General features: G+C 49.1%; 2 protein-coding genes across 2 annotated transcripts in view; one reads left to right on the forward strand and one right to left on the reverse strand.

The window, feature by feature from the left end:
* The window catches only part of CSMD2 (CUB and Sushi multiple domains 2), a 646,642-nt gene that overhangs the window by 355,045 nt on the left and 265,363 nt on the right, over positions 1-26,234 (reverse strand).
* On the forward strand, positions 529-3,031 carry HMGB4 (high mobility group box 4). Its single transcript, XM_003361341.4, has one exon. It carries the CDS (start codon positions 2,259-2,261, stop codon positions 3,012-3,014), a length of 756 nt encoding a protein of 251 aa, XP_003361389.3. The 5' UTR covers positions 529-2,258; the 3' UTR covers positions 3,015-3,031.

Raw genomic sequence — 26,234 nt, forward strand, 5'->3', positions numbered from 1 at the left:
GGGGCAGCTTCCCAGGGCTGGGAGAAGGCTAGAGAAGTTTGGAAAGAAGCGAAGCTCAGATACCTGCAGGCACAGCATCGAGTTAAAAGTCAGGTGTACATCCAGCTCCCCTAGACAAAGGGGCCTCTGGCTTCCCTCCTCCAAGTCAGGAGTGTGGCCCCAGCCCCAAAGGGCTGCCATTGCCCTTCTCTCCCTGGATCTGCTAGGCTCCAGATGGTTATCCTGGGCTTAATCTTCCTGGATCCTAGAGTTCCCACTGTGGCTCAGTGGGTTAAGAACCCAACTAGTATCCATGAGGAGGCGGGTTCAATTCTTGGCCTTGCTCAGTGGGTTAAGGATCCAGCGTTGCCGTGAGTTGTGGTGTAGGTCGCAGACGTGGTTCGGATCTGGCATTGCTGTAGCTGTGGTGTAGGCTGGCAGCCGCAGCTCCCATCCCACCCCTAGCCTGGGAACTTCCATATGCCACAGGTGCATCCCTAAAAAGCAAAAATAAATAAATAAATAAAAAATTAAAAAAAAAAATCCTGGATTGTATCATCCTAAGAGGGGTGAAAGGTTGTGAGCAGAAGCTGCTGGGTGTTTTCATGAGTCTGAGCTGAAGCTGATTAACATGTATGGACATGAGGCGAGTTCTCCCTCACAACTCACCCTTCTCCCTCTTGAAAGAGCAGGGTCTCATTCATCTTGGCAGCCCTGCTCCAGTCCAGCAGAGAGAAGAGCCACCCTCTGGCCCCTTGGGAGAAAGAACCAGAGTGGAAAAAAGCCATCTAGGCTGAGAAGTGTCCCCAGAGTAATCTGTTCCCACTGGCCAGACCCCTTTGCCTCCCACACTGGCCCAGACTTCCTGGGCTGGCGTCTGATATCTCACGGCACCCCGACACCAATCTAGCCATAAAACTACAGCATGTCACCTGGAGGGTCTTTCCTGGCCAGTGGAACACTGATTCCACAGGTGAGAAGTCACAGGCTTACGGAAGGAGGGGGCCGGTTTGGGGAGCCTGGCCACCTCGTGGGAACTGCGGCTAGAATTCAGAATTGGAGACTCTGGTCAATTTCCACCTTTCTTTGACACATGACGGAGGTTGAAATCGGTCATGGAGCCCTGAGAACAGCCTGGGCAAACATTCAAAAGGTGATCGAGGCTTAGGCAAGTTCCCCTGTCGGGCTCAGCTGCTGAGGCCAGGTACCCAGACCCTCAGCCTCCGAGGCGAAGTTCTGTGCAGGGGGCGTGAAGCACAGGCTTGAGTCAGGTAAATTGGTTCCTACCCAGATTCCAACCTGTTAGTGGCTGTTTTACCTTGAATAGGTTAATTTTTCTGCTAATGAGGCTCGGTGTTCTAGGCCTGTAAACTCCGTTCTATCACCAATCACTGACTTGTATTAATGATATTACCAAACAATCAAGTACCTTGCAGTGTCCAAACGTCAATAAAAGACACTTTTATTCTCTTTTCTTTCTCCTCCTGTTGGAAGACTGGTGGACTATCTGCAGCCCTTTTCTCCAAAAGGCGGAAGCCAACCAGTTTGAGTGTAGCTGCTAGAGAGCTTTGTGCTGTAGCCCCAAGACGCAGGGACCCCCGAGACCAGGGTGAGGGGGGGGGACCTCCTGATAGGCGAAGGCTTCCATCTCACTTCCATGGACTCCAGTGGAATTAGTAAAATCTCAAGCTTCTCCCCACTTCCTCCACAACCCCCCAGATTCCTTCAGAGAAATGAAGAGTTCAGACTTACAGCCCAGGTGCTTGGGTTTTAAATTAGACAACTTTGTCCTGACAGGAACCGAGTCACAGCTGTCATACCTGATTATTTTTAGAGTTACTACTAAACGCTTGGTGCTTGGTACGGTGTGAGCTGCCACTGCTCAAGGGAAACAGAAAAGAATTCACATTTCATCACGACGGTGCTGGAGCCATCCATCTCCTCATGTTCATTATTTCCAGCCTGTCTTTGGATGCTGTGCCGCCTTGACAATTCCAGGGCAAGGAAGGCAGACCCCATGGCTCGTTACTGCACCCGAGAGATGGGACGCTCCCCCACCTGAGCAAAGCCTGCTGCCTCCAGGAAGCCAAGGAGAAATATTACAGGGGAAGCGGCTGCTCCAGAGCCTTCTCTCAACGAACCATCATCCTGCCTGAGAAGCAAAGGTGGCCCTCCAAGGAGCCAACCAATAAGAGCACCTGTATGCAAATGCCACCAGCACTGGCCTGGCCTGGAGGGGCCAGCTTGCCAGTGATGTCACAATCCCCTCTGACCCAACAATGCCGCCGCCCCTGAAGAGGCTGTCCCTTGCCTGCAGTTCTTACAGAGAGAAAAATTCACCGTCAGCAGAGCACCTTCTAATTACTCCTGGAGTGTGGGGACAAAAGTCTCTGCTGTCCAAATTACTGGATCCAGAAAAAAAAAAAAAAAATGACCTCATGAACATGGGAAAAGAAATCCAGCTGAAGCCCAAGGCAAATGTCTCTTCTTACATCCACTTTTTGCTGAATTACAGAAACAAGTTCAAGGAGCAGCAGCCAAACACTTACCTTGGCTTTAAAGAGTTCTCTAGAAAGTGTTCGGAAAAATGGAGGTCCATCTCAAAGCACGAAAAGGCCAAATATGAAGCCTTGGCCAAGCTCGACAAAGCCCGATACCAGGAGGAGATGAGGAATTACGTGGGCGGGAAGAGGAAAAGGAGAAAGCGGGACCCCCAGGCACCCAGGCGGCCTCCATCATCCTTCCTGCTCTTCTGCCAAGACAACTATGCCCAGCTCAAGAGGGAGAACCCAAACTGGTCGGTAGCGCAGGTGGCAAAGGCCTCGGCAAGGATGTGGTCTACGACGACAGACGTCGACAAGCAGCCCTATGAACAAAGGGCAGCTCTCCTGAGAGCCAAGTACCACGAGGAGCTAAGCGTCTACCAAAAACAATTCAACGGCAGCAAGAAGAGCCCCCAAGGGGTGGCTCCGATCCAGGGCAAAGGGTTGGGACAAACCGAGTCAGACATAGCTGATGGCTCCAATCAGAAATAAAATGCCATGCAACAGTACTGCCTGTCCCTGGTCTCATGTGTGGCCTTAGAGTGGCCACAGCGGCTGCTTTGGGAAAAAAGTAAGTGGCACGGTGGAGCTGAGATCAGGGTTTGGAAACTGATCCTGGGAGGGGGTGGCTTTGGGAGAAGCGGCAAGAGGGTCCAAAGGGGTATGGGTACGGGGTCAGTAATGACTTGGGCTTGGCTTGGGCGGGGGGTGGGGTCTCCGGGGGTGGGAACGTCTTGGTGCCAAGCAGTTCTCCAGGATGGAGGCTGCAGCTCAGGCTGAAGTCCACAGACATCCATCCTGCCACCCTTCTCACCAGGAGGGCAAAAGGCCTGGAGTTCAGGTTGGGCCCCTAGGGTGGGCCCCAGCAGAGGCTGGGAAACTGGAGTTTAGGCGGGCCTTAGGGGACCCAGGGTCTTCAGTAATTCCAGAACTGGTACTCCAGCAAGGCTTAGATACTAGTGGGACCAGAGGGAGTCTTCAGTGGGGATCCCTCTACTAGGCAGGATAAAGCTTGGGGCTGATTTTGCAAAAACAGGCATCTGATTCCGGTGGGCGTCTACCCAGACACTTCTCGTGGATATAAGCATAACACATGCTATGGACATTGGTTGCCTTTTTGACCACCCAGAATCCATTCCTTTTTCTCCTGCTCATGGCAGACCGATTCCATCCTGACCAAGGCTGATCAGATAGACCGTGTGCCCAACCGCCCCACCCCTGGCCCCCGGCCACAGTTGGTTGGTTCAGTGATGGGCATGTGACCCAGGCTGGTCCAATCAGAGTGGATCTCAGGACTTGACTAAGGTGTCCTGGGAGAGAATGCAGCCCTGGGGGCTGTTGGCAGCCATAGGCCTCAGTCTTAGGCCAAAATGTGAGTCCCTTTGGCATCTTGGACATTCCATTGAAGATGAGGCTCTGCATTTCATTTTTTGTTTTGAACTAGGTTTTCTGCCACTTACAATGAGTCAAATCTGGTAATCTGACACAAATGGGGCTGTTGTATGTCTACTGTAAATGTATTTTTCAGGCAACCATAAGCCGTGGGCCACGTTTCACACCAATCAATCTAGATGGATAGGGAATATTTTGAAGTGGCTCTTGACTTCCAACATCAAAGAGATTGGGCCAAAAATGCAAAACTGCTTTTTCTGTCACCTGGTGCGGCATGCACCAGACTTCCCTAATTCCACCTTGGACCCCTAGTCCATGAGGGATTTGCATCTTTGTAACCTGCTCTTGTTTAAACATTTACGAGCAGAACAAAAGTAAAAATACACATTTTTGAAAAGCCTCCTTCTACACATTTAGAAGGAGGTGAGCCTTTAGGGGGGCGAAGGGTATTACGGTGGAGTGATTGAGACATCCAGGGTCTGGAATCAGCAGGCCGTTTATGAGGAGCTTCTGTGCACCAGACCCTGTGCTGGGTACCAGGGGGCCTAACACCGTCTCGGTTCCTGCTCTGATGAGAGGGATGGATGTAGGCATAAACCAGAGCATCGCGATGGGCTGGGGGCGGGGGTGGGGTGGGGTGGGTGGCAGTGAGGACCACCTACCAAGGCGACAGCTGAAGTCTTCGTGGAGGAAGCCACTTTATCCTTCTTGGCAACCCTATACTCATGCTGGCAGGATCCCTGTTCCCCACTCCCCATTCCCCACAGCTGCAGTTCCTACTTGGCTCTCTTCCCTTCCAGCCCGAGCTCTCGGGAGACACCCTCATTTTCTGCTTCATTGAGAAAATAGAGACCATCAAACACAACCCTCTCGGTGTTCTTCTTTCTCACCACATAAGCTGCGGTCGGCTTTCCTCCTGGTCTTACATCTCAGAGCTGGAAGCCTCTTGCTCTCCCTTCCCCTACCCCTGCCCCCCACCCTCTTGCTCCTCACTGTCAAGATGCTGACTCTCCAGCCTCTACGCATGTTTGGTGTCCTGACACAAGTGGTTCCCGTCGTTGCCAGGACCTTGGGCACGTAAGTTCTTCCTCTGTCTTGGGTTTCTCATCCGTGCTGAGGAGATGATGCCTGCCCCACAGGTTGTTTTAGTCATTAAATGATGTCACACATACGCAAGCATTTGCCACAGTCCTTAGCTCATAGTACGCATGGTGGTGGTACCTCTAGAGTAGCTGTCCCATAATCTCCCCCTTCTGGTGTTCACGACCCTGTATGACCCCCTCCCATTAAATGTGGGCAGAAAGTGTGACAGGGAAGACGGGATGTGACTTCTGTGATTATGTCATGATATACAAAATTCTGTCTTGCTAGTTGACTTGCTCTAGAGATTTTCCTTGTTGCTTTGATGAAGTAAGCAGCCAAGCTGGGGACGGGCCAGGAACCACAGGGGATCTCTCGGAGCTGAAGGTGCCTCAGCCCAACAGCCAGCAAAAACTGAAGCTCTTGGTCTTACAAACCTAAGAAACTAAGTGCTGCAGCAACCACATGAGTGGAGAAGAATACCCTTCCCCATTTGAGTCTCCAGATGAGAACTCAGCCCTGCCTGACACCTCGACTGCAGCCCTGTGAGACCTCAAGCAGTAGACCCAGCTACGCTCTTACTAGATTCTGACCCACAGAAACAATGAGATAATGAATAATGAACGTGTATGGTTTTATTTTTGTTTGTTTTTTTGTGTTTTGGCTGTGCCTACAGCATGTGTACCTTCCTGGGCCAGTACTGAATTTGTGCCACAGCAGCAACCCCAAGCCACTGCAGTGACACCACCAGACCCTTAATCCACTGTGCCACAAGGGAACTCCTAACATGTGTTGTTTTAAGTTACTAAGTTTGTGGCAGTTTGCTACACAGCAATTTATAATGAATACCATACTCAGTAAATGCCAGCTTCCTTATAATTCTAACAGAAACCATCTTTACCCTCCTTTCTCTCTCCAGCCTCTACCCAACTTGTTTCTTTTCCTCTGTTACCAACCTCTTCAAGGTGGAGGAAGCCCCCCCAGCACTAATTAGATCCTGACATGCACTACTCTATAGTGGTTCCAGTTAGGCTGTCTTGTTTCCAGCCTGACCTGTGGGTTCTTGGTGGGCAGTGGCTGTGTGTCACACCACAGCCCTCTCTGAGAAGGGGACCCCCACACAGCTGGGCCGCCACCCTTTTCTGGTTTCCTGTGTGATTAATTATATGCGTGTGGGTGGCCAAGTCAGAGTTGTGACAGCAGTTTGCAGTGCCCCTGCTGAAAACTAACTCTATTAACATTTCTTTATGAAAAAGCCGACAGGAGGATGTGGATCTGCTGGTTTCTAATGACTGCAATGTAATGACAGTGAAGGGGGAGGATGCGGAGGAGGCAGGGGAGCCTGGGCCTAAGGAATCCAGAGAGAGGAAAGGCAGGCAGGAAACCTGGTGTGATGCCAGTCTTCCATTCAGACCCACTGGGCTGGGCTCAGGTGCCCCAGCCCTTGGGAAGAAGAAGGCTCAGTCCTGGGCGCATTGCTGGCACGATGGCTGAAGACATCGAGGCTCCACGCTGAGCCTTCTCTCCTAGAGCCTCTTCTTGCGGTCATGTATTCATTCATTTATTCAACAAATATTCATGCACGTCTTACGCCTGCCACAGACCAGGAGCTGTTCTGACGCTAGGGATGCAGCAGGTCCCTGATTTCTTATAAATAAGTAAGTCAGCAAAGAAACACACCAGGTCACTTTTTGAGAGTCAAGCGCTCATAAGAAAAATCAACCAGGGTGAGGAGCTAAGCGATGACACCTGAGGGCACTATAAAGGGCGGTCACAGAAGATGTCATTCGGGTTTCGACTGAAAGGACAAGAAGGAGCCAGGCACACCAAGGTCCTAGGCAAGAGTTGTTCGGGTAGGAGGACAGTATGTGCAAGGCTCCAGGGCGGGAGTGAGCCTGGCATGTGGACAGAGAGAGGCTCAGATGACTGGAGGAGCCCGGGAGCTGGTGAGAGGCAGCTGGAGAGGGACGGGGCTTGGCAGGGAGTTTCTTTGGGAATCCAAGTGCAGGGGGTGGGGGGGAGGCAGGGGGGGAGGGGGGTGCACAGAGGGCTTTCTGCAGGGGGGCCAATGTGCTCCGTTTCCACTTCTGGTTAATGGTCATTCTAGAGTCTGCAGAGACTACAAAGTGCCAACAAGGGGATGCTAGCCTCTGCCTCCCAAGTTCTACCAGAGAAAGAGGCAAGGCCGGCAAACACCACGCCCATGACATTCTTTGCTCTGTGGGGGGGAGACAAGCAGGGGCCTCCCCGTGGTGGTCCTGGGAGAGCTGCATGCTAAAAAGCCAATGTGGAAGCAGTGGAACTTGGCTCCCTGTGATTCATTTTCCCGGAGGTGGGGGGAAGGGCAAGCCTGGGTGGCAAAATATCCCAGGGAGGTTTCTTCCTAGGCCTCAGATTTCCACACGGATCAGCTCCACCAGACCCAGGGTGCTCAACTTCGAGCCCACATTGGAATCACCTCACACCGTATGAAGACCTAGAACTCTGGGCTCCACCCCTAGAGTTTGATTCCATTTTTCTGGGAGTTGGGCCTACAACTTGCATTTCTCAGAGTTCCCAAGTGATACTAATGCTGCTGATCCCAAGTCCACGGGGGAGTTCTTTTACCTCGTGCAGCCAATGCAGGCATTTACTCTGAAGAGGAGGCATAACTTATCAGCCTAGGGAGTCTGAGAGGAGGGGCTGACCTGCTCTTCCCTCCCCGACCCCCCAACCCCAGCTGTAAAGTGTGGTCAGGTCTGCTCTCCAACCAGTGCATCAGTAATAAAGACGGCAGGCTGACCCTCATCTGTCCTTCCCCATCTGCCAACTGATTCTGAACTTGACAAAGGAATCGGTATGTCCATATATTCACGGGGCTTCCCTCAAATCCCGACAGAGCTGTCGATCCCAGCTGCACACAGTCAATTAGCATCTGGGCTGCACAGCAGCCTGGGATTCTGGAGTTGATTTCAGCCTCCACTAAAGCATCAATTGTCTGGGGACAAACAGGTCCAGGTCCAGTTTCTGGGCCTATAAGACTGAAGATCAGGTCCGTGGCCAGGTGAGGTGATCAGGGTGAAGTCACAAAGCATTGGCATCTTTTTTGTCCTGTCATGCACGTCTAACCACACAATCACCTGCCCACAAACAACACCTGCCCTACAGGTATGCTGGCGAATAGAGGAACTGTGTGGGACATCACTGCAAATGAAGCCTGGTGCACAGGAAGCGCCCGGGCGAAGGGGTGCCTGCCCCGGTCTCTAAAGGAGGGTGTAAGGAAGGGGAGAACAACACACAAAAAGGCAGTTTGAGCAGGAGAAAGAGCTTGGACACAGGCCAAGAAGAGGCCATGTGACCCTCCAGGCTGGCCTTGACCTCCGGGGTAGAGCAGCAGGGACACAATGAGCATTCTGGGGCGGCCATCTCCTTGTGACATTTCCTGGCAACACCCTCCCGGCCCCCACTGCTCCCTTTCCAACGCTTCCTCTGCTCTGGCTGGCCGAGGACGCCTCCCTTCCCACAGTGAAACTTTTCCGTGGTTGCCCATGACCTCGGGAGTCTGACATGGCAGAATCAGGCCACTGCTGCCTTGCTAGCTGCGCTGTCGCCCACACTCAGCATCTGAAACGGTTCCCAGTGAACCCCGCCTCCTGGTATTCACACCCTTGTGTGATTCCTTCCTTTGAGTGTGGGCTGGACCTAGTGACTTACTTCTAAAGAACAGAATAAGGTAAAAGTGACAGGATGTCACTCCTTCAGAAGTGACTAGGCTATAAAGACACTCTCTCTCTCTCTCTCTCTCTCTCTCTCTCTCTCTCTCTCTCTCTCTCGCTTGCTTGCTTAAAGCAAAGTGACATGTTGAAAGCCACCCTGTAGAGAGGCCCACATGGCAAGGAATTGAGGGTGGCTCCTGGCCAACGCCCAGCGAGGAACAAAGGCCCTCCACCAAACAGCCTGCGGGACCTGACTCCTGCCAGCAACTGCGAGCAAGCGTAGAAGCGGACCGCTCCCTGGCTCCAGTGGACACCTTCACTGCAGCTTTATGACAGGGCTCAGCTAGGCCGTCCCTGATTCCTGACCCCTAGAAACGAAGATCACAATTGCTGTTCTGCAGCACTAAGGTTTGGGGTGATGTGTGACAAACCAGAATAGATAATGAATACAGATTTTGGCATTGAGAGAAGGAGAGTGTCATGAAAAATATCTAAAAAAGTGAGATGGCTTTGGAGCCAGGAAGTGGGCAGAGGAGCTGTTAGAGAAAACAGGACGTGGAGGATGCGACGAGTGAAGGCTCAAAGGGGAGTGAGGAACATGTTAGTGGAAACGGGAGGAAAGGAGGGATCCTCGTCATGCAGTGGAAGAAAGCTTGGCGACAATGTCATCTGCAGTGATACGGAATGCAGGACATGGGCCCAGCTAAGGAGTGACATCCAGCTAAAGAGATGTCCGGGCAACGCTCAAGGTACTGGCTGGCTTCTTCTTGCTACTCAGGTGAGAAGAGCCATAAATTGAGGGAAAGATGGCGAAAAAAGGATTCAGACTTAATAGTTTTGAAAGTTCTCAGTCTCCCAAGACAGCAAAGGATGCTAAAAATTAAGAAATGGCTTTGAGCACGGCCCAGAAAAGGTGGTCGAAAGATAAAGCTGAGGGTGTGATGGTACAGCCTTTGGTGAAGATCCCAGGAAGCTCAAAGGATTATAGTATTATTCAGTCACACAAAGGTCCTTTAAAGAGATCCAGGTGGGCCTTACAGATCCTCAAGATCAAACAATAGGGCCTCTGGGAAGCCTAAGAGTGTCATTTCTTGGCCATCTTAGCGGAAGCCCAAGGTAGAGAAGAGTTTAGTTCAAAGAAATTCTGTGGTGGCGTTTGTGTAATAGAATCTCAATGAAATTTACAGAAGACCCACAAAGTTTTTGAGAAAACTATTATCAGAAGAAACACTGTCAGCTTGGACTGAAAAGGACAGAGGGAGTACAAAATAAAAAGAGGTCACTGGACCTGCAAAAGTTCTCAGCAGGAAGCAGACTGAAGTCAGCTTCAAGCACACACTTCCTTTCATGGGGGAAGAAAAAAGACTCAGAGGGAGAAACCAAGCGCTCAGGCGGTGGAATGTGATATTTCCATATTGTGAAACTAATCAAGAGATTTCTAGTATCTTCCTGGAAGGATTTCAGAATTGCTATGGACCAGAGATTTTTATGCTGCACATTTTCTCCCCTTTGGAATAAGAAGGTCTGCGGCCATGACCCTGTGCCTATGCCACCCCTGGATGGATGTCGGGTACATGGGGGCAGAGAACTTGTCCATTTAGTTTTTCAGAGCTACTGACCCAGCATAACAGTATGCTAGGACCTATCCTTCATGAACTACACCCAAGAGCCTCCTCCACCCCTGAACTTGGTCGAGATGGTGAGATTCTGACTCTGAGCTGATCTTTCATGGAATGTGTGCTGCATGTGGAAGGCACATGGACCATGGCAGGCAGCTTGGTAGGCAGCTTCAGAAATGACTAAACCATCTTTGTCTCCTGGCATTCACACCCTTGTACACCCCCACCCCTTGCATGTGGGCTGCACCTAGTGACTTGCTTCTAGCAGAAAGATTACAGCAAAAGTGGTGGGCTGCTGCTTCTGAGATAGGTTAGGAATGGCTGTGACCCCTGTAGTATTCTCTCTCTTGGACTTGCTCTGATGAGGATAGGAGCCACGTTGAAAGCTACCCTGCGGAAAGGAAGTGAGTCACTCCAAATCCTATAGACCACCTCATGAATAAGCTTGGAGCAAATCCTTTTCCCAGCTGAGCTTTGAGATGATCACAGCCCCAGAAGATTCCGCGATGGGAGCCTTGGGAGAAACTCTGAGCCAGAGAACCCAGCCAAGCCCCACCAGATTCCTATCACACAGACAAGGTGAGATAAAAAATGTTGCTTCAAGCCATAAGTTTTGGGGTAATTTGTTACACTGCAATAGATACTCCATATACCCATCCTAAAGTCCCACTGTACAGTATTTTCCCACAACACACTGTAATCTCATGGTCTCCTTGGGGCCTTTGCACATGCTACTCCAGGCTGAATTCATCCCTCCCACCTTTTAGGTCTGATAAATTTCTACCTGTGGGACAAGGCTCAGGTCAAGCGCCCCTTCCTCCAGGAAGCCCTTTCTGACCCTCTCGCTCTCCCTTGTGCTCCTATACCACTCACCATCTCATTCATAATCACATTCTAACTAGTGTTTGTTTCCTTGACTTGAGAAGGAGGACAGGGACCTTGCCTTATAGATCCTGCTCTCCTTAAAGTCTAACGCAATGCTCGACATGCACCAAAACAGTAAGAGAATGTTATTCATGTGTCTATGCCGAGCTTGGTAGTGTCTGAGGCAACTGACATGTAACGGTCTCATTTAACGATAAACTTGGGGAGGCAGAAACTTTAAACACACCCATTTTGCAGATGGGCAGCTGAGACTAGCTGAGGTGTTCGGTGATGGAAGGTGAACAGCAGAAGCCTGGGAGGCTTGCCTCCCGCCACCCCGGCAGGTCAGTCCCTCCTCCTTCAGGGCTCTACTCACGGCAGAGAGGTCCCGAAGGCTTCCTGACCACCCAGACTCACACTCTGTGCTCGGCCCATTACGTAATCTGGCATTTCCAGAGAAATACCCGGATCTTTCCCTCGGTGCCTCCAAGGAAGAGCTGGGCTGTCACCCAGAGAATTTGCTGGGCACCAGAAGTCACACCTCCAGCTCTCTGTTCGCAGCTGTGCCTCTGGGCCGCAGGCAGAATAAGCATTTTCCTCCCTTCGCACCCTGTCATTACAAACCACGTAAATTCCTCGATGCTCATGTTGAAATGAACAGATGCGGCTCCGTATTTTTAATGCATTATCTGCAATTAGCAGCAGTAGGCATGAAAGAACTCCGCGGTCCCTGGGGCTGCCCTTCGCGGATGCAGCTGCGAGTACATGTGCGCGGAGGGATATGGCCTGGCTCCCTGAGCCCAGGCGGCTGGCTCCGGCCAGAGGGCAAAGGAGCTCCCGTTTGCGCCGCGCCGGCTCTGCCGGGAAGCGGCAAGGGCCTGCTGGAGCCTGCTGGTCACTCCGCTGCCGCCCTGCCCCTGCCACGGCCCCTTGCTGTGTAAAGACCCTGAGAGGATGTCCTCCACGGGGGTGCCAAAGGGCAGACGGCAGTCCCTGATGTCAAGGGTGATCAGGGTTTTCACAGGCTTGGGGTCTGCGGTGCGGAGTAAAGGCGTGTGAAAAGATGCAGAGGGGGCTGCTGCAGTGCCGGGGGCAGGCCTACGGGGGTGTCTGCACGAACTGCTGAGAAGGAGCTGGTTGGCCAGAGGTAGTGGGTGCGCACAAGCTCTGTCCAAAGGCGGAGGATATGTTTGGTCATAAATACAACGCTAATAATGAGCACATACTGGGCACTTACTCTATGTTCCAGCCCGGATTTTTAGTGCTCTCTAGGCATCATCATATTTAATCCCAGAAGGTGGTGTCGATGCCCCTCCCCACCCCATAACTACAAACCAGAGCCAAAGAGCACTGGAGATTCACCTGTAGCTGAAAAATTGGGGATGACTGGCTCTTGGGAACTGTGGGGAGTCTATGGGAGGAGGTTGGAAAGGACTAAGTGCAGAGTTTGCACTTGTGCAGCTGATTTGGGAGAAGGTTCAAGGAAGTGGCACTTTGCTCTGGATTGGATGCTGTCAGGAAGTCAATGTAATTCTATGATCGGGTACCTAATCCACCTTTTCTAGAAGGTGCCAGGAAGGAAGCAAGACTAACGATGTAATTAATAAAGAAGCAGTTGTCACTCACGTTACAGCCAAAACGCAGCTGGAGAGGCATACTGGGTCATTTCTGTCTTTTGGTAAAGTCCTTGTTTGTGCCCAAATTCAGACATGATTATGACATGGTCTTGTTTTTGTCTTAATCGTTCACGGTCATGGAGCAGCCCTGTCTGGGTTGATGTTGATATTTAGTGGGAAAACGCCAAAGTCTAGGTGTGGGGGCCAGGCCAGCTCTCAGCAACGTGGTGGCCTGCCTGGCAGCACCAGGGGCTGCTCTGCTCTTTCCCGGCCCTGTTACTGTGTCAGTTTATAGAAATAACAACATTGAGGCTCAGAGAGTTGCCACAGCTAAAAAGTGGTGTTGTGATTCCAAGGGCATGGAAACTGGAGAGGAAGGGGTGTGATTACAGGAGGCCAGGCTGGCCACAAAGGGGACCCAAAAGGGGTGAAATAGAACACAGGCTTTGGCGCCAGAGAGCTTGCTCCACTTTAGCAATCTGTCCCTGCCACTGACCAGCTATGCAGCTCTGGGCAATTTATTGATCATCTTAGATTCAATTTCTCCCTCTGCATAATGGGAATATAAAAATCTGTTTCCCATGGTTATTGTGAGAAAAACACAAAAAGGCACAGTATAAAGCACCCAGGCCACACCTGGGAACCAGAGAGTCCATCTGAGCACTTCCTGCGTGTCCATCACTGTTCTAAGTATCTCACGTGTACTGACTCATCTATTACAGCAACCCCACGAGACACGTTCTGTTATAGGCCCTGGTTGGCAGGAGAGAAGTTGGAGGCCCAGAGAGGTTAAGCAACTTATCTGAAGTCAGTCGGCTCTCAAGGAGCAGAACTCAGGCAGGCCGGCTCCAGGACCCTCACTCTACTGCCTCCTGGCAGCTGCTGGACCACTGCTCTACTCTTCTCTTGCTGCAAGAGAGAGGCTAGTCAAGGAGTCTCGTCATTTTGATGGTGATTTCATGCTCTGGAACGTCCCGGGATCCCAGACTTTTGCTTGTGGAAGGGTCCAGGTGGCCTGCTTGGCTCTGGTTCAGAGAGCACTCGTTTCCTTTGAGAAGGTCAAAATGTTCTCGGCGTGACAGAACATAGATGCGGCTCACCACAGTCAACAGATCAAATAAAGCATAGTATTGCCTTCTTGGTACTCCTGTGCCTTTCAGTAAGTACAGAAGTCAGGGAAAAACACCGAGAAATGAGTAACAACTAAAAGGGGCTGGGAGGGGGTGGGAGCGGTGGAGAGGGGGTGGGAAAGACTCAGTCTTTTGGCGGAAGCCCGCTTGTGGCAAGGCTGATGTGTGGGCAGAAGACTGCCCAAGAGGAAGAGGGCCAGAAGCGGCCAGTCGGTCTCCTTCTATCTCACAACAGAGTAAGCTGTTCAGAGTGGCTGCAGCACCACGATCCGAGGCTGAATTGGCATTGATCAGTCCTAACCACTTGAGTAGGTTTATAGGTTTTGTCCCCAATTCTGGGAGGCAGGGACTCCTGGGCTAGCGATGCCAATAACTGAAGTCCTTCCTGCCACTGACCCCCCTTCAGTCCACGTTCCACCATCCCTTGGGGGAGATAAAGTCCTGGAACTCCTAGCAATATTCCCTCTTCTGCTTCATGCAACCCCAGATCATCGCCATCAACCTTCTTGAGGCTCATCTGTTCTTAATTATATCTCTAAATCCCAAGGCATTACAACTGTGAGAATTGGGGAAATTTAGCTGCTTAGAGGATTCACAATAATCACAGTAATCTCTGGTATTTACAGAGCTTCCTTTTGTAGACTATGAAAGCCAGATAGACAACACTGTAGTGGCAAGGACACTCTGAAATTGCTCTCAAGTTCTTTTCACAGAGCGCCAGTCCCTTAGTTGCTCGGTCTTTGTTTAGCTCAAGGAGATAGATGAAAAAAATAGTTTCCTCCATTATCTCCTGAGGGAGAACCAAGAGAAGATGGAAAGGTGAAACCCACGTGGAAGGTGTGCCTTGGGTTGTGTGCCCAGCCCATGCCCTCTTCTCAGGACTGCCCTGCCCTCCCCCGTCCACCACAGAAGAGATGGGCTCCTTCCTGCAGCTTTATCCCAGTTGAGCACTCCCCACCCCTGTCTTGGTATCATCTGATTGGACAAGAAGTTGACACAAGAAGCTGAGCCAATCAGATTCTCTCTCTTGATAATTCAAGACAAGGGATGTAGAAACTGGGAGTCAGTCAGTCAGTCCCTAAAGCTAGACAGTCAGGCAGACTCAGGGATTGGGGTGACCATCTGGGACCATGTGAACTGATGAACAATCAGAGAGTATGGGAATAGGCCACATAGGACCTGCAAGTTGCTCTCCAGCACTTTCTGTCCCAGGTATTTATTCAATAAGCCCTTTGGATTCCTAAGCCAGGAGCTTTCCCCAAGAGGCCCTTACTCCATGAAGGTGAGGCATTGGAAACAACCTGCAACTCCTTCTCTGACACACCATGCCCTCCCTGTAGCTTTAGTGGAACACGTGGCCAGGCCCTGTGGGTACATAAGACAAGAGCAACCACACTTCCTCTCTAATGGGGACAAAGCAGCTGGCACCAGAGGTGAGCGGGAGCTGGCACATGGTCCATTCCAGAGACCCCTGCTGCTGCTAACACGGTCCTCCCCAGAGTGCTGCTGTGTGGGGCACGGCTGCCCCTGACCTCTGCTGCTTGAAAGAAAAGGACTGAGAAGAGTCCCCGCAAAGGCACCATTGTTATGACACAGGACAGCGCTCTGTTCCCCACATTGATCTGACGGCAGCAGCGGGGCGGAAGGCAGCAGACACGGAGGCCCTGGGAGCACAATTCGATGAAGAGCCCTTATTGATCCATGTCCCTTCCTGATGGCTGGCCAGACTCTCTGTGTTTCAAAGACACTCACGGAAGGTCAGGGCTGGAAGGGCACCTTTGGGAGGCCCCAGGACAGCCTGGTGTTGTCACAAACGGGAAAAGCTAGCTCCAAAGACACTACTGAGATGTGACCTTTCCATTTCAATCAAGGGAGTCCAAATAGTGCCCCTTGTTCATTGGGCAGTTTTGTGGGGCGGGGGCGGGGGGGGGAAGTATTGTTGTGCTATGTAGCCCTATGTTTCCCACAGGGAGAAAAGCAAAGAGAATTTATATCTATGTGGAGTCTGTAGGACTGAATCATGAACTCTTGGTCTAAAGAAAACAAAACAACAAAACAAAAAACCAAAAAACCCAGCTCATTGTTCCCCCCCTCCAAGGTAGCAATGTGTTGTCACTAACGCTGAAGTCCCATCACCCCTGCTCCACGGGACACAGTCCAGCACAGTCACCAGCTTCTCTCAGCTGGAGGTCCCAAACAGAGTATGTGAGACAGTGGTTTCTGTGGTGGTGGCTCTTGCCCAGCCCTTCCTTAGCCCCATCTTCAGGTTCAACCTGCCCCATCCCAGTGTCAGTGAGTCTTGAGCAGGAAGTTCATCATCTACCCCTTGCCCTCTGGTCAAGTGGTTTCTGAACACAATCTGTTGCCCTCCCCTGCACCCCCACAAGCCAAGATGCCACAGGCTGTGTGGCACTGAGCCCCTGGAGCCCCTGCAGCCATTGTAGTTAACCATACCACCAACTTGTGGCCTGTCTGCCTCAATGGCCTGCCCCTACTCTCTCGGATCCCCACTCCTGTCCTCTCATGGGTTGGGAGCCTGGGGAGACTTTCTGGCATTTCTGGAGGTTGAGATTTATCTTTCCTTTCTCCATCAACCGGCAAATGTCCCTGACCTAAAATTCACACAAGCACCTGGGCCATGTGTCCACCCTCTTCTCTTAGAATTTGCCTTTTCAGAAATGCAAGCCCAGGTAAGTGTAGAATTTGCCTTTTTTTCTCCTTGGTTGTTGATCTGGAAAGTTGGTCTGTTTTCAAGTACTGCTCTGATCAGATCATCATAATTATGAGCATTGGCTTTAGAATGAAAAGAGCTGACCCTGAATTCTGTCCACACTGTGGACCAACTGTATGAACCTGGGCAAGTTGACTACTCTATTCTTCTGAGCCTCATTTTCCTCACCTATATAAGATGACTATTAAAAGGTTTCTCGTGTGACTGGTATAGAATAAATGAGAACGTCAATGAAATAATGGCTAGAAAAAAACTTAGCATAATCTACAACACATAATACTAACACGTAACACTCATTGAGCACTTATGATACATTAAATTCTGGGCCAAGTGCTTTGCAAGCAATACCTTGGTTAATTTGCACGGTGATCTTGGGAGATTCTATTTTCCCAAAATTTTAGGTGAGAAATCTGAAACTTGAAATGTTAGGTTAGATTGCTCAAGGTCAGGAGTTGGGTAGTGGCTGAGCAAGCACTGATTGTGATCTCATACTTATCCCCCCCCCTTTTTTTTGCAGTGGGGGACACTAAGCTGCTCATTTGTGTTTTATTTCTGCCAGTATTTGTGTTCTTATCCCCAGTATGGCTATTACTGGATATTTAATACATTCAAAAGTTCTATCTGAATGGATACATAACTTCCATACCACCTACTCTTTAATCAGAGAGGACTCACAGATTCAGCACTTTGGACAGAGCTAGGTTTTTTCGGGGTTCCCCCCCCCTTCAGCTAATGTGCAGTCAGTATTGTATTTGTATTTAAAAATTATTTACGATAAATATGTGACCCACATATGAGAAAATACTGCATTCCTCATTTCCAGCTCCATGATTCTGGCTCTGTCTTTCTTTTCATAGTCTATCAGATGAGAAAAGATTGCCATAAAGATTTTATGAGTCCAAGAGAAACATTACTCAAACAGGATTTATTTCAAAGGCATCGCTCTGAAACTGTGACATGTTGTCTAAAAGGAAATCAAAGCTCATATGGGTGGAATTTTTATACTCAAATGAAGTCCAAATGTTGCAGAAGATGCTCTTAATGCCTACCAGGTGAGCAACTTCTTCAATTTGGTTCAAATCAGCAGGCAATTTATAGAGTAGGTATTTTCAGCATCTCTGGGCCCGTACTGGAAACCAGTGATAAGAGACAAAGAATATGATTGTATTTATACTAAGACAAGGGGAAAGGTAATTGTGGGACTGGTACTTTCAGACCTTCAAAATGTATTTATGATGCCCAGTATGGGGCAGGCACTGTGCTGAATATTGCAAGGAAAACAAGACACCGTGTCTGCCCTCAAGGACCTACTCTCTGGCTGGGGAGAGACACATACCCCTCTGCAGCACACTGTGCAGTGAGATAAGGGTTGTGCTAGAAATAGGTACCAGAGCTTGCCAGCTGGGAGCTGGGTCAAGAATTGCGTGGGATGTCTAGCTGACGAACTCCTTTTCATTCTTCGAGAACTCAAACGAGATGGCTTCTCCTCTGAATCCTTTCCTTCTTGACTCTCCAAGACAGAATTTACCTTTCCTCCCAGCGTTCCCACAAAATCTTGAAGAAAGGTAAAGTGGGGGTGGAAGACACTAAATAAGTAAATACACACACACACACATTTCTGCAGGGGTAAAGAACAGGAAATAATTAGCTGTCAAGGAAAGGGTGTACATACTCAAACTGATTCTTGAAAAATGCAGAGAAGGTCATTCCAGGTGGAGAAGGTCATTCCAGATGGAGAACACATGAAGGATAAAGGCATGACAGGATGCATGGTTAGGATGTATTTATAGAATGGCAAGGAGCTGGAGTGGCTAAAGCAAGGCACATGGGAGTGGCGTGGGGAGCTGATGATAATGGGGAGAAGTGGCAGAAGATGAAGCTGCTGCATTAGGACAGGGTCAGGTTATGAAAATCCTCTTTTAAAAAGTTTGTTCCTCATCCTGCAGGTGGGTAGAGCCATTAAAATGTATTTTAGATTTTATGGATTTTTCTGCACCCAGAAAGTGATATATTCTTGTAAAACTTTAAGAGAATACAAAAAAACATAAAAAATACATTAGCACCCCATTCTGAGCTCATGTTGTTTTGTCTTCTTTTTTTAATGACGTTTATATATGTATGTGTATAAAATTTTTAGTTCATACTATATATTCAGTTTTGAATGTTGATTTTTTCACTTAATATCTTATCAAGCATTTTCTAACTTCTTTGAACCATCTTTGAAATTGACTGTTCCATGTTTTATCAGCCACGTGTACCACAATTTATGGAACCATTAATGTCAGACCTGAACCATTTCCTTTTCCCACCATAGTAAATAATACTGCAAGGAACATCCTCGGACATCTCATTTTTACGGAAACCCTCTCATTTCCTCCCAAGTGCCATGCGCCTTTTACATTTTAATCATTATGAACTGTCAAACCCCCAAAAAGGTTGTGCCCATTCATAATACCACCAGTAGGGCGGGAGGCTCCAAGAGGTTAAATGACGTGCCTAAGATCAAACAGCTGGTGAGCAGAGGGCTGGAAATCAAATGTGGGCCCTGGAATGCACAGGGCCTCGGCAGAGCTTCAGTGGGAGATGGGGAATGGGGCGGCCAGAGGTAACTGAGTCCGGAGGACCGACACTGACTCAGGGGAGGATGGAGGGTCTAACGAGACAGCTTCAAAAGACGAGCTGTTCAGTGGACAACACTTGAAATCTCATACTCTCTATAAAGCTGCCTGTCTCATGACTCTTCCCATTGGAGAGTATTCAGACCAAAGAGAAATAAAACATATCTACCTCTCTCTTGACTGTTATTCCCTTGTAGACCTGGGCCTAGGGCTGGCACTGGTGGACGAGGCGCATGTGAAAAGTTGCCCGGTCATCTGAAGTGTGATTCAAGGAGGATTTCTCATTCATGCCCCCGGGTTCACTGGACAAGTCTACATGAAACACACCCTTCAATCAGCCGTAAGGAAATCAGAGGCACCCATCGCTCTGGGGCTACAACATGTTTTCTCAGTTGTTCCATAATTAAGAAATGAAATGACTCGAGGAGGGATAAAAGATTCAGGATCATAGCTCTTTCAATCCTCATACCTTGATCTACTGGCTGACTTCTTTCCCCCCTCCCTCCCTCCTTCCCTCTCATCCTTTCCCTTCATGGCCACAAATGCAATAAGATAAATCTAGGCAGAACATGTGGGCTAAACACTGGGAATCCTCTCATCAAAGCACCGTATCTTAGACATTACAGGTTTGAAAGGGCTTCAGAGGTGCACTGCAGCTGACGCCATAAATCTCCGCCACCACACCTTTAACTAGTGTTTGTCCAGCACCTGCTCAATCTCCGAGGACCCTGCAAGGGTCCTTCTGCAGGCAGCTACTCTAATTTTAGATCTTGCACTGAGTCAAGGTTTGACCCTTACAAATATCCCATTGCTTCCATTTCTGTCAATCATCTAAACTTTCTTCCAGATGATGGACATTCAACTACCTGCAAATGGGTGCCATTCTCCCCTCTGCAGGTGAGATGCTGGAGTATAAACATCTCAGGCTTTAGAGTCAGACAGACCTGGGTTCCACTGCTGACTTTAGTAATCAGATATGTGTCTTGGGGCAAATTGCTAAACATCTCCGGGCCTCAAATTATTTCCTGGACCGAAAATGATGATGCATTGACCTCACTGGAGAGTAGTGAGGACTAAATGAAATGTTGGGAGTGTGGCAAGGGATGAGTGGTTGATAGATGCTGGATCCTCTCGTAATTGTCCTTAAGTCAGTATTTCTCAAAAATGCTCTTTGATCTGAGGCACTGAGATGGCCTGGGGGGCGGGTATCGAAAATGTAGATTTCTCGGTCATAGCCCTCATCTACCAAGTCACTTCCAGTGAGAGTAGGATCTGGATACTTTCCTTTATTTCATTCAGAGCAGTATCCATGTGCCAAGAAGCTGCAAGGCATTAAGATCGCTGGAACTGTCCAAGCTGCTCAGGGGTCCACATTCAAGGCCCTGGTAGCCGGGTGAGATGCCGCCTGGAGGATGTGTGCCTCTGAACTGGGAAACAAGGCTTCGGTTTGGGGGAGTCTCACTCTTCTGCTCCCACTCAGAGAGAGGCCCTCCCTCTCTATCCTGGGATTTGGAATGTGGAAGTGGGAAGGCTTTGGGAAAGGTGCTGCCATGTATACTGGGGCTTCAACTATTTCAATAACCTTCATGTTGTCAGAAGGCGAGGATTAGCCCTTGGGAGAGAGAAGCTGGGCAGGGGCCCAGGAACCAGCCAAGCAGATGGCTGTTGAGGGCAAACACCAGGCCAGGCAGGGAGCTGGAGGGCCACCTTGACCACAGCGAGGTGTGCTGGATGGTGGAATGCCTAGGTCTTTCTGGGACATAATACATATCAGTGCAATCAACTCCTGACTAGCCCTCTGGTGGAGCGGGGACCCCAGTGAGTCCTCGCACTTGAAACAGTTTACAAATTTACCCTCCTGTGCCCTCTTGCCACCACACTCCACTCTCTTTCCCAAGCGTAAGTTCTCTCCTTGCACCCAGTTGTGACCTGGTGGCTCCCTAAAGTCTATTTATACCCCTCAAACTTCAGATCCTTACATTCATCTACCTTAGATGTCCCAGAGGCATCTGAAGCTTAACACGCCATCCCCCCGCTTCGCCACCTCATGCCATCCACCAGCCACTTGAACCAAGAGTGGGTGCCACCTCCAATCCACCTCCTCCTTTGTCCCTCTGGTTCATTGGATCACTAACCGTGCGATGCTGTGTGTACGGCCTTCCAGTATCTTAAACCTACCCCTCTGCTCAGCCCCCACTGTTGCCACCGGTGTTCACTCAGGCCTCAGCACTTCTCACCCAGGCTGCGCAACAAGGAGCAGCTCGTGTCTGTGCCTGCATCCATCCCTGCATCCGTCCCTCCATCCTTGTCTCCAGCAGCAGCCGGAGTGGCCTTTCCAAACTGCAGAGCTGAGCATGTCATTCCCCCGCTGTAAGCCTGTCAGTGCCAACCTACTGTCCCCAGAAAAAAAATACAGATAACTTGGCCTCCATTTACCTCTTAAGGCTCATCCCATCTCCATTTTCCACACCCTTCAGCTGTATTTCCAGGCATGAAACCTGGGAACTCCTCCTCCTTCCAGGTCCCCTGGGCTCATCAGTCTCCTAAAAACCATGCTTCTGATGACCTGCCTCTGCCTTTCCCTAGTGTCACTGCCCCCAAGCTATCTCACTATCCAGCTCAGTACAGATAGGAGAGACATGAAGAGCAGTTACTGTAATTATCAAAATACATAAGCCCTTCCTATGCATCATAGTTTCTCATTTTAATCCTTGGCAATATTCCCATGGCACGCGCGCGCGCGCACACACACACACACACACACACACACACACACAGAGATAGAGAGAGAGAGGGAGGGGGAGAGAGAGAGAGAGAGAGGGATGAGGAATGAAAGGCTCAGAGAGGTTGAGGAACTTGCCCAAGGTCACACAGCGATACCAGCGGTGCAGATGGTTCTTAAGCTTGGGTTGTCTGACTTGTGAGACATATCAGAAAACCACATCAAAGAACACAACTCAGATCTATTTCCAATGGTCTACACAGAAAAAGCTACCCTGCCTGAACAGAGACCCCTTAAGATATACTATCCTCAACCCCCTAAGTGCTTAGCCCGGCTTAGGAAGGAGGCAGTGTTATCTACCACAAGATGATTACGACAACAATGAACTTAAATCCCAGCCACTGCTGGAGAATATCTGCTTCTGAATTCAATTTGGTTCAATTCAATCCAATTTAATTCCATGCGGTTATCGAGTGCCCACTATTCACCCAGTAAGAGCTGGCTACGGAAGGTCCAGGGAGAAAGGCAGAGATCCCTCTTGGGAAATCATAACTAGCCCGGCCATGGGGTACCGCATGAGGAGGCAGGAACTGGGGTGCTGGAACCAGGGGTCAAGACAGGCGTCTTGTGGTCAGCCCTGGAGTATTAGGAGGTCTCGAATTTGCCAGGTTCTTATGCTAGTCTCTGGTCAGTGGCAAGTTTTGTAACTTTGCTAATTAGAACCATAAATTCTGTACCTATGTTTCCTTCCTTCCTTCCTTCTTCCTTTCTTTCTTCTTTTCTTCCTTCTTTCTTCCTTTCTTTTTGCTTTTTTGGGCCACACCTGCAGCATATGGAAATTCCCAGGCTTGCGGGTGGGGGGTCAAACAGAGATATAGGCACTGGCCTACGCCACAGCCACAGCAACACAGGATCTGATCCGTGTCTGTGACCTACACCGCAACTCACAACAACGCTGAATCCCCAACCTACCGAGCGAGGCCAGGGATTGAACCCACATCCTCATGGATTCTAGTCAGGTTCATTAACCACTGAGCCATGAAGGGAACTCCCTGTACCTATATTTCTTACCAACTATGAGTATAGAGAAGATACCACCAGCTTAGTCTAATAGGAAGTCTCAGGCGTAACACATATGAAAGAAATTGAGATTGATGCGTGATTGAGCGATGGCATGGGCTCCAGTGACAGAGAACCTGGCTCTATTCCTTCCTAGCAAAGCCACTGTGGGCAGCCTGTGTTAACTTTATGAGCCTCAGTGTTCTCATCTGTAAAAGGGGGATGAAAATAAAACCTGTCTCATAGGGTTATTGAAAGGGGTAAGAGAAAGTATGCAGACAAAGTGCTTATTAGCACAGCAATAAGCGCCTGGAAGGAGTGTAAAGTGTTGGCCCATATCATTGATTTTCTGGACTGGTTAGCTTGAAACAAATCAAAATCACCATAACTCTAAATGCCTAGCCTGGTCCCTGATACTTAATAAATCTCTCTCTCTTTTCTTCCTTTTCAGCCACCCCCACAGCATATGGAAGTTCCCAAGCCAGGGATCGAATCCAAGCTGGAGCTGCAACCTACGCCACAGCCGCAGCAATGCTGGATCCTTAACCTACTGCACTAGGCTTGGGGGGTGAACCCGTGACTCCACAAAGACAAGCTGGATCATTAACCCACTGAGCCACAGCAGGAACTCCTGATAAATATCTCTTACATAAACCAAATGCATGAGTGGGATGCCTATCTCAGGAGCGCCAGCCAGTTGGAAGGGCCTTGGATCTAAGCTAAACAGTTTGAACTGTGCTCTGTAGGGGACAGTAGCCACTGAGGGTTTGCAGCAGGGAGAGGGTGAGGGCCCAGATATGGGCCTTTAGAAGGTTTGCACTGGGTCAGAATAGAGGACTGATGGGAAGGGGGAATAGCAGAGATGAGACGGGAGACTGCCTCAGTGTCCCAGGTGTGAGAGCACCTGAGCGAGGTTGGGGAGCCAGTGCTGCAGTGAAAGGGACAAACTGGAAAGACATTTAGGAGGTAGATCTGGCCAGACTTGACAACCAAGAGATGTGAGCTGCCCTGCTACTGAGCAAGTTCAATGTCCATAAAGAAGATTATCCAGGTGGGGACTCCGGGAGATGCTATGTCCTCCCAGGAAGGCCCTGGCCACTGTTTCTACAGGGCATGCTGCTCTTTCTCGTCCCAGGGTTCATGAGGCTGGTGAGTGGCCCGTCCACAGAGTAGGGCATGGCGGGCAGCCCATAGAATTTCTTTGAGGAAAGAAGCCCATGGGCCTTGCAGGGGAGGCCAGGGGCCTGCAACAGGAAAGGACTTCCATCCTGGCAGACAGGCCTCAGCGGAGGGACAGAAGCCACTCTAATTGCAGTGTGTTTTTCAGAGAAAGTCTCCTAAGCCAGTTACAAAAGAAAAACCTCTCAAAATAGGCCAAAGAAAGAGAAAGGGACTCTCTCTCTCTTTTTATTTATTTATTTATTTACTTACTTACTTATTTATTTGTTTATTTTGCTTTTTAGGGCCACACCTGCTGCATATGGAAGCTCCCAGGCTAGGGGTTGAATCGGAGGTGCTGCTGCCAGCCTACACCACAGCCACAGAAACTTGGGATCCAAGCCAAGTCTTCAACCTATACCACACTCACAGCAACGCTGGATCCCCAACCCACTGAACAAGGCCAGGGATCAAACCTGCATCCTCATGGATACTAGTGGGATTTGCTTCTGCTATGCCACTACGGGAACTCCCAGGACTCTCATTTGTTTCTAGCCCTATTTCTTCAACCGCCACCTATTTCTCATTCAGGCTTCAGCATGGCTGCAGAAAGGATTAGCTGCACATTTTACAGATGGGGAAACTGAGGCTCACAGAGCTTCTCCTATACTGTAGACCTGTAATTATATAATATTGGACATCAACTATATTTCAATAAAAAATCAATCCAATCAAATCAAAACCAAAAAAAGTAGCAACTACAAAAAAAGAAAATCTGACTGTTTGCCAAGGGAGGAACCAGGATTCAAACCCAACTGTCTGACTCCACAGTCCATTCTCTTTCCTCTATGACATATTTCATAGGTTTTAATTTTAAAAGTCCCATTTCTTCAGACACTCGCATACTGCCAGTGGCAGTGCAAAATGATCGAATGCTTTTAGAAAGCAATTTGGCAATAAGAATCATGAGTCTTAAAAAATATTCATTCTGGGAATCACTCCTAAAGAAATCATCATAAATTCAGAAAAAAAAAAAATCTTTCCACACTACAATGTTCTTCCTAGCTATATTTATACCATGAACAACTGGAGATGAGCCAAGTGTCCACAGAGACAGGAATGGTTAAGTTGTGATATATCCCTTTAATGGAATATTTGAGGGCCAAGGGTTTGTAGTAATAAGGAAAATACCAATGTTATATAAGCAAAATAATCAGGATGCAAAATGACACATTCCATTTTTTGGCACTTTCCCCTCCAATCTCCATCAGCCCCTTTTAAATCACTCCCGGAAGTTCCATTTGTGTCTTATTGGTTAACAACCTGACGAGGATCAATGAGGACGCAGGTTCGATCCCTGGCCTCAATGGGTTAAGGATCTGACACTGCCGTGAGCAGTGGTGTAGGTCACAGATGTGGCTCGGATCCTGAGTTGCTGTGGCTGTGGCCGGCAGCTGTAGCTCTGATTTGATCCCTAGGCTGGGAACTTGCATATGCTATGTGTGCAGCTCAAAAGCAAAAAACAAAAACAAAAACAGACCACTCCAGATTTTAAAAATCAATACATTTATTTAATGTGGATGAGGCATGACTGATCAGTCTTATACAAAGTGGGAAGATAATCATCTTCAGATATTTTGTTATTTTTGTTGATCTATAATATAGAATTTAGGGGGAAAAAAAAAAACTACGCTTTGAAATCTCTCCTCTGCAGAAATCATGGGGCTGCCAAACCTATCTTTCCTCCTTAGTACAGTTCGGGAGGCACTAGCCACGTAAGAAGCCAGGGGAACAAAAAGCATACATATTGGAGAGGAAGAAGCAAAATCACATTACTTGCCGCTAATATGATTGTCTAACCTAGAAAATCTAAAATAATCAACTTTGAAACTATTAGAACTAATGAGAGAGGTCAATAAGACGGTCGATTACAAAAGAAATGTACAAAAATCAATGCTTTTCTTATTTGCCAGCCATAAACCATTAGAAAATGTAATGGCAAAAATGATACTATTTGCAGTAACAATA

The sequence above is a fragment of the Sus scrofa genome, chromosome 6 (genome assembly GCF_000003025.6).
Source record: "Sus scrofa isolate TJ Tabasco breed Duroc chromosome 6, Sscrofa11.1, whole genome shotgun sequence".
In the NCBI taxonomy this organism is placed as follows: Eukaryota; Metazoa; Chordata; class Mammalia; order Artiodactyla; family Suidae; genus Sus; species Sus scrofa.